Source organism: Hibiscus syriacus, unplaced genomic scaffold (assembly GCF_006381635.1).
Source record: "Hibiscus syriacus cultivar Baekdansim isolate YM2019G1 unplaced genomic scaffold, ASM638163v2 tig00110937_pilon, whole genome shotgun sequence".
NCBI classification, from domain to species: domain Eukaryota; kingdom Viridiplantae; phylum Streptophyta; class Magnoliopsida; order Malvales; family Malvaceae; genus Hibiscus; species Hibiscus syriacus.
This window is the reverse complement of record NW_024062922.1, coordinates 427,475-440,866: the sequence shown is the minus strand read 5'-3', so window position 1 is coordinate 440,866 and position 13,392 is coordinate 427,475. Positions and strand designations below refer to the sequence as shown.

Here is a 13,392-nt window from a genome sequence, read left to right as displayed (position 1 = left end):
TGAAATAATTTGGATCAACAGTATGTAGCCTCATGTAAGTGATTTTGACATAACAAAGGCAATGGGAGACAATCATTGCGGAGGAGTTGTCACGCTGCCATTACCCACCAAAAGCAAAGGTAGATATGCATCATTTGATATTAGATGGATTTAACAATGGATCATCATTTTGATAATTTATAGTCCTTTGTTTCCTTGTCTACATTTGGCCATTCACTGCATTCTTTATTTTAACCATAGTCTGCTCTTGCTTTGCTTTAAAAAGAGTACAAATATCAATCAAATGAAACCTAACCGAAGGATAGGTGTAGGATTTTATGTTACAGGGTGTATTTATAAAACTTAGAGGAGAAGACGAATTTATAAAATTTTAGGAGGCGAAATAAATTTTCAACAAAAAATATATGAATTTAAAATTTTTAAGGGGTCGATCGCCCCATCTATTCCCTCAGTCCATCCCTAAACCTAAGGTTTCTTTTACCTACTTGAGGATTAGAAACTCAACAACGGAGTAGGATCAAAGAGAGGAGAATTCAATTGTTAAATTAACTTATAATATGAGATTAATTATGTGTTTAAATTTCAATAAGCAACCCATGTTTTTACCATTTAGTGTTTAAATTAACTTATAATATGAGATTAATTATGTGTTTAAATTTCAATAAGCAACCCATGTTTTACCATTTAAAGTATAGGTCAAACATGCATGTGCTTCCCTCCCTCCCCCTCTTCTAACTATATACTTATTATTGAATGGTTGATCAATAACCATATAACATTTCTCAACGAAAGAATTCATCAAGTAGTCTCAGTGGTGGAGATGAATCTATTAAAGGGTTGGGAGAGATGGTTGCTCCTCCCAAATTTTTGGTATAATAACATTTAAGTCCTTTTTAGTTTAAATAGTAATCAAATAAGACATTTGTTCCTCCCAATTCTAGATTTAAATACTTAATAGAATTTTGTTCTTTTAATATTAAACAATTTAGCTCTTTCAATATTTGATCCTAGTTCTGTCTCTGCTCAATAGTAAAAGGAAATATTATTCTCCTCAAAGAATCTGGGTTTAAGCAATTGTCTTTGCAGGGTGCGTGCACATTGTATATCAAATGATTAAAAATGCTCTGAACATATAATATCTTATAACTATAGTATATCATTAAGAAAACATTCCTCATTGAAATTTGATGCAATCATATGGATTACATGAAACTGGAAACAATGGAGCTTCTTCTTTCTTGCTCCATATATGAGAAAATTTGGCCAATCTTCTCATTTTCTAAAGTGGAAATACCGCACTGCTTTTCTCTTTCCCACATTCCTGCATATAAAAAATCCTACCTGTATCTACGTCAGGACCCGTTGCCTTTTTCTTCTCATTTCAACGCAATTTTGTAATAAAATGTCAAATTTAGTTATAACATGTAACACACGTGATATTTAACAAATTTAAAAGAATACTATATGGAAAAATTTCAAAGTTCGAATAACTTGAAGCTGTTCAATCTTTTATGGTATGCAATGATGATTAGAAATAATGTTGAGTTGGGAACACATACGTTAATAATATAAAATTTTGGATAAACTATAAGTTTAGTATTCAACTATCACTTTTTATTCCGTTTTATCAATCAATTATTATTTTTGTTTCAAAATCATACTTAACGTTATATTTTAATTTCATTTTGATAACCCACCGTTAAAAAAATAATGGTGATGTTAACATGTCACCATAAGGTAATACCACATCATTATTGATTTTTTTTAAAATGTCACTTCAGCAATTCTGTTATTTTTTTTTTTTACAGTGCGTACAATTTTATTGTGGTTGGTGATGTGGTTGATAACATAAAATATGAGTTAAATTAAATTTTTTTATTGAGTTCGAAGACAAATTATTTTTAAAAAACAAATAGGGTTTATTTGATTTTATAAAAAAAATATTTAAAATTTAAAATATAAAAATATTCAAAAAGTTAAATATAATAAAATACTAAAAATTTTAAAATATATATTATTATTTTTTACCTCGAATTTAACTTTATTTTTATTTTTATATATTTACCTTTAATTATCTTAAACTTCAAATGTATTCCTAATTCTATTTCACTATTTTTTTTATAAAATTGAATTAAATAATATGATAAACTCTTATTAAAAATAAATTTTATTTATAAATTATCATAAAATTAAATAATTTAAAAATATATATAGTAATTATACAATTAAGATGAAAATTTTATTAAATATAACATGATAGAGATTAGAGGGAAGTAAACTTCACCTAAACTTGATCTAAAAATAATAAATAGGAAAATCAAATTATCCTTTAATTTCTATTAGATACAACTTTATAAAGTCAAGATTGATATAAACTCCATGCATTTGAGGTTTTTTTGTCACCCCTAATATTTATTTACCTTTAAATTTTTTTAACGGATAACAAATTTATCTCTATAAAATAAAAATAAAACAAAATAAACATTAGAATTACCATGTATAAAAATACCATACAATTATACAACTAAATAAAATAAAACTCAAATTAGAATTCGCCACTAAATTAGTGTTGAATAAACTCTTAATAAAAACTAATCAGAATTTAAAATGTATTATAAATTAGGCTTGATCCTTCAATATCTTTCATAGAAGCTGTTAATTTTATTTAAAATAAGAAAAAATCAAATTACAATGAAGGTTTACAACCACAACCATAAATTATACATATACTAAAGATATTTTCCTATAATCATTAACATAAGAAAACTAACCACTTAATAACACTCAAGCATCATATAAGGAAAAAGGAAAAAGGAAAAAGGAAAAAAAATAACCAAATAAACTCGAACAAAAGGTAGTTGTGAATAGATCTAATAACATCGACAAACAAACCACAAAAGTGATCAAGCTATTGAAAGACCATCGACAAACTGCAAATCAGAGTCGAACGACGTGAAAAAACGATCCACAAATGTAAATCGCGTATCCAAATCCAATATGAGGATTCAAAGCAGGGAAGATCAACATGGTAACAAATAAGCATCATCTTGATCAATCGTGACGATGTCAAATCCAACCCTGAAAAAAAGGATAAACAAAAACAACAGTCAAACGACCGAAAACTGCCAATAAGACAGAGGAAAACGTACCATAAAGGCATGGTTATCATTATTTTTTTTAAAAAAAGTAAAGATACATTATTATAAAAGAAAAGAAAAATAATGAATACCGACGGTCGATGATTAGCACCGAGGTTGGTGCCGACGCTAGTCATAAAGATGAAGAAAAAAAGAGACTAATGACAGCCAAAGAAAAGAGAAAAAATTAGGACAACCCCTAAGATCTGACCAAGATTAACATGATGGTTTGATTTCTCAATATTTTTTTCCTGCACGATTTCTACCTAGGGGAGGAAGAAGGGGAATTTTTGCTCTTAATAGGTATTGAGCCCACAACCTAGAAGAGATAAGAGATGTCAACTAAAAACTTTTAATCACTCTCTATGCTTGATCCCTCAATATAAATTAATGTTGAATTATGATATACTTATAAATGACATTTGAAGTCTAGAGTGTTTGCCTTTGGCTAAAGTTGTGTATACATCGTTACCTTCAGATCGAATATACTCTTTTCATCTATTTAAGTTTAGGGAGATTTTTAATTAAACATTTTTCCTTAGTATTTTATTAATAAAAATCTTCTTACTGAGAAAAAAATGGCATTTGAAGTCGTATTAAGTAATAATGCATTAAAAAGTAATAATAAGAAGCTTGATCCCTTAAATTTGTATAGACAGTGATGGATTCTTGCTTAATATAATATGTATATGTGTATATATACTATTCTTATGTTTAGGTTTCCTTCTTATTGGTTCGAAAGAAATGTTTCCTTTTTATTGATTAATGGTAGGTTGTCCTTTTTTGTTTTTAATAATTATGTTTTTATGGTATGATTTTTGGGTATCTTTTTGGTCTTCTTTATTAATAGTTTATTCGTTCTTTTCATTTTAATTTTTTTGGGATTAGATTTGACGTCGTGTCAACTGATTAAGATGTCGCTTATTTATTTTTGTCACATCAAAGTAAATTTTATTAAAGAAAACAACATTGGTATTCAGCTTAAGATATGTCGATTGTTGTTTCAAAGAAGTAAAAAATGCAATAACAAACATCCAATTTTACCTTTCCAAAAAGTAAAACAAAATACAAATGAAACACCATAAACACACGACATAACCGCACAACCTAAAATAATACAACAAACTCAAAATCATAAACAAACAATCAATCCCAACCAAAGCCAAGCAAAATCCATATATGTAGAAGCCATTTCGACCGCATCACCCAAACCACAAGCTTGCAAAAACTAATGAAAATAAAATCAAACTTTGATTTTTCCTGATTTCAACTCTCATACTCGATTTGAATACGTAATTTGTGTTCAGAGATAATTTTTCTCACGATGTGCAACTCTGATTTGCTATTGTTTGATCTTACAGTAATTTGATCTCATATTATGATTTGTTTGTAGATGCAGTCATATCTATTTGTATATATATTTTATTTTACTTTTTTGGATGAATTTTTAACCCTTTTTTTTATGATTTCAAATGACTAATTTCTTGTACTAATGATTATAGAAAATGTTATGCGTTCAGTTTACATTCATTATAATTTTAAATATTTGAGTTTTAATAAAACTGATTATTTCTAATTAAATAAAAAAGAAGTATTAACGTGTTATTAAGTATCATTGTTAGGCAAAGTTAGCCCACTAGACAATGATGGTAATGGAGATAACAAATATGTACAATTAAGATCCCACGGAGCCCCGTATTACTCAAGTAGTGGCACCAAAGATTAGTTAAAGGCATGGATGGATTGGGTGGGTGGGGTAATAGCCTTAAAATTTTGAAATTCTTTTATATTTTTTATTTTATAAATTCATATTCTAACATAAAATTTTGCGTTCATTCTTGATTAAAGGGAAAGCCGGATCTAGAAACTGTACAACTAAACTTTTTTGAAATTGTCTTGGATAATTCCCACACAGTGTTCAGTTATCTGAAGAGTTAGGATTAAGAGCAAAATTTACATGAGAAATTAATGAATTCATGCATGGGGTTTTAGTCCAATTTTAACAGTGATTCATTCCTATTGAAGGGCCATCTCATGACCAGTTGCCGGCAGATATCTCAATAACGTCCCATTCTTCTACATGTCTGTCTTCCATTTCAATCTGCAGTTCTTCTTTTTTTTCTTTTTCCCTTTTTTTCATTTTTCAAAGTGCTTCTAACCCTTTTTTTCTCTCTTTTGTACCACCAATTAAAGCCAAAGGTTTGAATTCTGGAGTTCATGAATGGAGCAAACTAAGTTGAGAGGGTCACTCTCGCCCTTACAATATTCAATCTGGATTAATCGATTAATAGATCAATTACAAATGATTATACCAAAAAGAATTATAAAATTATGTGAATAGAATAAATAACATTAAAAATACTTATTCCTTAAATGAGCACGATATGACTCGATTGTAAGCATAATCCAAACCATTGTTTAACCTACTCTATTTCTTAACCTGATTCCAAAATTATAAAGTCTAATTTAAATTTTGTATTAAAAATGTTGTGTATTAATTATTTTTTCACTCATTTTGTGTTTGTGTGATGAACCTATCAAGTGGTTTCAGTGGTAAAATAAAATGTTATTTTCTTTAGAAGTCTTGGGTTCGAATAATTACTTTTCTAAAATGTATCTATTGTCAATAGTTCAAAAAAATCTGAATAAATATTATCTTAAAACATCGAATCTCGAGATAAATGAAGTCAAAATATAAATCAACACTAGCCCTGAAAGACCATACTGCTAGAGTATGAGCAGTTATATCAACTACACGATGGACAAAAACAACGCAAAAAAATATTATTATCGGCTAAAATCTCTCGCACTTCTTGGAGATGAAAATTCAGCGTGGAAAGATCATCCTATGGATGTCCAAGCTTGTTGATGATCATCGCAGAGTCTGTCTTAAGGCAAACATGTTGCCAGCCTCGATCACAAACACTAACATATTCATAAATATGTTTTTGTAAGATGAACACATATATATTAATAATAAAAAATTTGTATATGGATTAAACAAGCAAAAAAAAAAAAAGGTGAAAATCAATAATAAAATAAACAATTAATATAAAAAAAAATCAAATTTTAAGATAATCATACACACACAAAAATGCATATTTTAGGTAGCACTTTGAGCTTTGCCATCACATTCCACACTATCGTCGGTATCTCTTGAATATGATTAGGGATGGCAACGGGGATGTTTTGGGCCGGGGATTGGTCCCCCGTCCCTGTCACCGTTTAAAAAAACCGTACTCGTCCCCGTTTAAAAAACCGTGGGGATTTAAACGGGGATTCTCATTGGATAATCGGAGAAAACCGCGGGGAAACGTGTATCCCCGTTTAGTATAAACGATTATTTAAACGGGTATCGGGTCGGGTATCAGGTCTGGTATATATATTTAAATTAAATATATAAATAATATATAAATAATATATAAATATTTTTAATTTAATTTAAATTTATTTATATATATATATATATATATATATATATAATAATTGTTTTTAATATTTATCGGGTCGGGTATCGGGCCGGGTAATCGGGGCGGGGATTACCAAACCCATCCCGTTCCCGTCCCCGTTTAAAACATTTAATTTTTCTCCATCCCCGTTTGTCATCCCCGAACCCGACCTTTTTAATTCAATTTTCCCCAACCAGTTCGGATTTTTTTACCATCCCTAAATATGATGAAGTTTTTGTAACCACATATCCAAATTTATCTGAATAGATATCGTAATCATGGTGACCCCATACAACAATATCCTCTCTAGGAGCGGTTATAACACCAAAGGGAATATTATTCTCTTTGAACATCATGAGTTCAAGCAGCTACATTTGTAGGAGCGTATCTATTATCACTTGATTAAAAAGTTCTAACCAGATATTATATTGTAATCACTCATAATATTAAAAAAATATTGTTATACAACAAATTATCCATTTACAGTAACGATAACTAAAATCAAAAATCAAAAAGTTCATTTGCTAAGGCTTATAAGATGAAATTAAGCAAAATTTAACGTCCGTTAGGCCTTTTATGTTTAAGGACGAAACCCAGCCCAATAATTATATATTGTAAATACTGAAGGTCCATTGGAAGAGTTTAACAACATTTTCATACCTTTCACCTTGAAAAAAGAAAACATAATTTCAAAATTCTATTAACGTTTAGTAAAATAATTATTTTTTTATTAAACACATTGACTTCAATAGTTCTTTTAGGTCAAAACATCCCATAGTTAGATAAAAATTATTATTTGATTAACGGCTAATACTTATCACTAATGTAACAAGTTTTATGTGTCTAAAATAATGCGACACATGTCACTTTTTCAAAAGCGATGACACAACATTTACGACGTTAGCAATTGAACACATGTGAAAATGACACGTCAGCAACATATATTGACTATTAGTCAACTAACGTTTTCCATCCAACCGGATTTATTTTAATAAAAAATTAAAACATTAAAGGTTAAAGCACTCCAAAAAAAAAATAGGAACAATGTGACCATATGTGTAAACATTGAGGGATAATTTTGTCATTAAAAAAACTTCTTACCTTTCATGGTAATACTTGGTACTCACCTTGAATTCTGTACAATGTTTCCATTGAAATGATTTCAGTATTATCTGATTATGATAACATACTTCATGTACATTAAAAACTTTAAAAGAATGGAGTTCTCACTTCTCAGCCCATAAGGCAAAGGACAAGAACCAATCGTAGAAAATACCAAACAAACAAATTTGCATTACCCAAAAAAAAAATGTATGATGCTCCTGTTACACTTGAACTTTTTAGCCAATAAACCGAACAAATTATGCAGAATAATAAGCCTTTAGAAGATGAAACATCAGCCATTCATATGCTGCTAGTAGACCGAGATGAACTGCTACGGCTGCTTGGACTAGAATGATTTCTCTTCAGCTTTGCCTCCAGATTCTGAAACCATTTCAGTGGTCTAATCTGTACATATTTTGCAAGCAACCACAGAAAATATTTCAGGCTAACGGCAAAAGAATGCGCAACCCTGCAAAAAAATGGACCAAAAAGCCAACTTTGAAAGGGATTGATATGTTTTGGCCAAATTAACAAAAACTAAAGACGACGATTCTGTTTAATAAATCGCTTGGCGTGGACTAATAACCTTAGCAACCCATTAAGTGACCTCAATGGTTAAAGGGAGTGTTATTCTCCCTAGAGATCCCGGATTCGAGCAGTTACGTTAGCAATGAGAGTTGCCAATGGCTAAAAAAGATATTTAACAAATACTACCTTATAATCATCCCAGGTTATTCAAAAAATATTTGCCCTTTTGTTTGAGAATGGCAGAGTGGAGCTTTGGAGAAAGAGAGAGAATACCTTCCAATGCTTTTTATGACTGAAACTGTAGTGAATAGATTCCAGCTTGGTTAAAATCTGTCGGAATGTTGGTCGCTTGGCAGGTTTCTCATTCCAACAATCCTCAATTAACCTGTAATTAGAAGCATACCATTAGTATATCTCTGTCTGGCACCTATATATATATATATATATATGCATATATCATCCTGTCAGACAGATGCAATGAATAATGTGCTAAACGCTAATTTACAGAGTCAAAATTACTAAATATTGAATAAGGCAAAAATGCAGTACTCACTCTTTGAGCCCATGGGCATAATTCTTAGTTGAAGCTTTGAAAGGAGGACGTTCACTTGCTTCATATGCCTTAGGAACTTCATTGTCTTGCTTTGCAGAAAATGGAGGGCAGCCTTCAATCATCTTCAATGTAACACCATAAAGTCACTTATTAAGCTTTTGATGCAATCATAAACTCGGTTTTATTTTTCTTTAACACAACGTAAAATGAACATCTTTTAAAATATTCTTCTCAGTAATCAGCAAGGCATTTGAGTCAAAACTTAATATTTACTGATCATATGATCTGAAACATAAAAAAAATTTACCTCCTGTAAGATCAGAGCAAATGAAAACACATCTACTTTGGTATCATAGCCATGATTACTGAAAACCTCTGGAGCAACGTATCGGCCTTTATCAAAAATAATAAACATGTTTCAGACAACAGGAAAGAGTTGTCCAACACAAGTTAAAGTTCAACTTATCCAGATAATGCTTGCTTGAATATTTGAAACAGAAATAATAAGGATAACTAAAACCGGATAGACAGAACTCACAAGATGTGTCTAGACAAGTTAGAGGTTTATCTTCTTTAACGGTGAGCAGCTTGCTAACTCCAAAATCTGCAACTTTCAGATGTCCCGAATCATCCCGTAGAATGTTTCTGGTATTCCAATTGTAAGCATATAAAAAGTTCTGACCATTTCAGGGAATTCAAGGCAGAAAAAAATGCCTTTTATAGTAGTTTAGAGCTTCTTTTGTTCCAGATATAAATTACTGCGAGTAAAAGAAAGGCCATCTAAACAAGAAAACTTACGATGGCTCAAGATCACGGTGAATTATTGCTGGTTTGTTCTCATGTAAATAATTCATTCCCCTGCAAAAGATTGTAGAAGATGTATTAACATTCAATTTCATGGAGAAAAGACTATCTGCGGGAAAAAAACATTCATCAAATAGATCATGACCTAATCAGTTTTATTTCTAAGACCAGCGAGCACAGTCTAATGTCTAACAATCATTTTTTCCCAATAGTAAAATGTATCATCATTTTGCAGCTTTTACATTCTCCTATTGATATTCTTCACAAAGATCATATATCATGCAACAGAGATATACTCGAGTTCAATTAGCAGTAACTCTCAAATGAAAGTTGATATCTAACTGTCCATTTATGACAAGGAAAATAGTCATTGGGAAACAAGTCATAATAAATAAATATTTAAGTCCAGTGCAATAATACAATAACAAACCTTGCAATATCAAGTGCATATCTCATAGCTGTTAATGGTTTCATTGGTCCTTTTTTATTCAAAAATGCTCGGAAGTCTCCCTGCAAAACATACAACAATTAACCCAAATTCTAATGATCAATTTGGATTTAAAGAAAATAAGCTAAGAGATAGTTTTAAGGAGAATATTTTATTAAATTAACAGTGCAAATGAAAGATATGGCATTACGGTTCCCTATCAATGCATTAACCAACATTTCATACACAACAAAAACAAGTCATGGCATCCCACTTACACAAGTTGATATCAACATCAGCAAGCAAAAGAGTCAGAAGGAAATAAATTATTCATATAACAGAATCCATAGATGTTATGGTAGCAAATAAGATGCCGGTTAAAACCTTGGGTAAATACTCTGTCACAATCATCATAGGACTACTTTGAGTTACTGCACCAAGAAATTGAACTACATTTGGATGTCGAATTTTCTGAAATAATGCAAGTTCATCTCGAAATGCCCTCCTGCGAGAAACCAACAATTCACATATCATATTGTATTGTATTGGAGGAAAAGGACCTAACGCCTAGTCCAATGATTCTTATCCCTAAGAGCAGGCATCATGCTATAGGATTTGAAGACCCAATAAAAGGCCCAGGGTCTTAGTACTCACTAAAACAAAAGAGAAAAAGGAGATAAAGTAACATATGCCATTGCCAACTGCACTCTTCAGCTCCTCATCTCACTCATGACCCCTGCCACAAAAACTAGTATAGAAAGACTGGAAGAACCTTTTGAACTTACACTTTATCCTCGTCAGAGAAAACTTCATCCCCAAGCCTTTTGACAGCAACTTGCGTTCCACGCCACAATGCTATACAGAAGGTTCCCTGCAATTTAGTCAGATGGATGACTTAGATCTGCAGCAGCTAAAGAAAAATTGGAGATGCAAAAACAGAGGCTCATCAGGTTCTGGGTTGAATATGCATGAATATATTTAACTTGAAGTTTCAAAAAGCCAATATGTTTAGTAGGCACTTCGCCCATTGGCGGGCATAACTTGAAGTTCAAACCTACTTGGCATGGGTAATGGAACTCTTTACCCTTGCAACAAAAATTACATATATCTTTTACTGGTCATCTACCGACTCTACATTGTCAGCTCTAACTTACCACCACAACTAGAAGAACCAAAAGAAATTGGACAGAAACAACCAAGCCAATATTTTAAAAATCTAAAAAATTATTTTATGTATATTCCAATATTATTAAAAAAATAAAATCTAAAAAAATATTATTTACTTATATATTCACTTATTACAAAAGTTTATTTATCATTTAAAATGAAAAATAATAAAAAACCTTTAAATAAGAAAATTGTTTGAATATTATGGTGGAAAATTTTTGTTCGAGTGGGGTGCACCAGAAATTATTTCATGATCTAGGATGATTGCTACAGTAACCGAGAATCTTGTCATAACTACATAGCGACTTTTGGAAAACATGTTGACTGTCCGATGACTTTTGCTCGGTGTCCTTGCCTCCCATGCATCGCCTGTCAGATTCCTGTGTTCGGACTGCATCGCTGCAAGCTAACTTGCATGCAAGCAATATGGGGAAGTCGCAGATAATCTACACGTTTTTCAAAATTCATAGTGCAATCTACGCGATTTCCAGAAATCGTAGTATCGTTCCGGTGAGATCCTTGGATTGGATTAATTTAACAATCACCATAGATCAGAATATAATTTCTGCTGCACCTTTATACAATAATTTATTTTCACCATATTATTCAGGAAATTTTACCCCTAAAATAAAAGAAAACTTTTTAAACGTAGAAACAGTCGAAAGTGTTGAAAAGTAAATTAATTAAGCAAAGGTGAAAATGGCAACGGGCGAGAGATTGGGAGGAAATATCCAATCGCCACCGGACCCACAACGGTCAAGTTGTGCATTGACGTTGCAGAACTGTAAGAACGGTCAAGTTGTGCAATAATGGAAGGCGCCCGACGCACACTGAGAAACAGATGCAACGCAAAATTGTTTCCTCAGCGATACAAATGTGGCCACTATTAGCTAGTCTCTTAGCGGGGATGAGTAGAATTTTAAATTTGTATAGAATCTAAGTATTATTTTATATTTTCATTCTTATATTTTTAAAATTTTATAATTTCAAATCATTTAAATTTTTGATATAATATTTAAAATTTTTACGTCTAATGTAAAATTCTGTCACAAAATTCCGTGTCTACACAGTTGCTCAATTCACCAATAAAAGTAATCCTTTGTATAACTATGACTTAAATATGAAATCATGAGCAATTACATATAACAAATTAAGAGATTACCTTTGTAATGTCGACGCTGTTGGTAAAATCAAGTTCTTTAGGATCAATTTCATATTCAGGGACTTCACGCGCGTGATTTACATGCATAGGAGCCATCTAGAAGCAGAATTCTATAAGCACGATCAATTTAAAAGAAACCAGCAAATTCCAAACGGAAAATTAAAAAAAAAATACCAAAGGCTTAGCTCCATGTTTCTCCAGAAGCTTAATAACATCATGATTCTTATAATATATCGCATCCGCCAAAGGCTAATTAACCAAAATAAAAACATATTAGAAAAAAAGAAATGAAAAAGTCTAAAAGAGCAAACAGTAGGCAATTTAGTCTTTGCTTACCGTGCTTCCCCATCGATCTGTAGATTGGACGTCAGCGCCACGCTGAAGGAGCAAGGAAACGACGTCGGTCTGTCCTTGACAAGCGGCAACATGGAGAGCCGTCCGATCATCGATGTCGCGGAAATTAACGTCGATCCCCGAGTCCAACAGCTCGCGAATGCCGTCCAGGTCACCTTCGTTGGCGGAGTACATCAACCTTACTCCTCCATCTATCTCTTCTCCTTCCTCGTTCACTCTCCCATCCGGTTCGCCTCTTTCTCTCTCCGGCGCCATCGACGATTGCTTCCCTAACGAGAACCTCGCCGCCGCTTTGTTTTCCATCACTTCAACAAGAAAATCAATAGACGATCGCTAGTTTTTTTTCCTTCGTAATCCAAAATATAAGTATGATTTTTATTTCGAATAACGTTTAATTAAACAAGAATTGAACAGCATTAGGATCAAATGAGTAGATTCTTTTGTACAATGAAATTCAAGAGAGATTTTGGGGAGGTTTTATAGAGAGAGTTCGAAAAGGAAACAGCAAAGCAGAGAAAAACTGAAAGCTGGAAAAGGCAGTTGAGGTGTTCGATAGGTAAGGTTAACGTTTATCTTTTCTAAGGATTGTGGAACACACGAGCCATATAAGCGTGGAGGAAATTTCAGCGATATGGCGTAGGATAAGAGATAGTTGACTAACTTATAAAGTGGGGTTAACGGCGCACCGGACAAGAGGAGAATGGAAA

The 13,392-nt window shown here is 31.8% G+C and overlaps 1 protein-coding gene across 2 annotated transcripts; it reads right to left on the bottom strand.

The window, feature by feature from the left end:
* Positions 1–7,885: 7,885 nt before the first annotated feature.
* LOC120147347 (integrin-linked protein kinase 1-like) lies at positions 7,886–13,178 on the bottom strand. 2 transcript variants are annotated; one of them, XM_039160745.1, is made up of 12 exons: positions 12,668–13,173; positions 12,506–12,580; positions 12,332–12,427; positions 10,788–10,873; positions 10,387–10,507; positions 10,006–10,085; positions 9,570–9,629; positions 9,310–9,416; positions 9,079–9,164; positions 8,772–8,893; positions 8,492–8,603; positions 7,886–8,095 (listed from the first exon to the last, which is right to left on the bottom strand). In XM_039160745.1, the coding sequence occupies exons 1-12, from the start codon at positions 12,986–12,988 to the stop codon at positions 7,991–7,993; spliced, it is 1,371 nt and encodes a 456-aa protein (XP_039016676.1). In that variant the 5' UTR covers positions 12,989–13,173; the 3' UTR covers positions 7,886–7,990. The 2 variants fall into 2 exon arrangements, with proteins under 2 accessions (XP_039016676.1, XP_039016677.1); XM_039160746.1 differs by having other exon boundaries at positions 8,067–8,159; positions 12,668–13,178.
* Between the last annotated feature and the right edge of the window lie 214 nt (positions 13,179–13,392).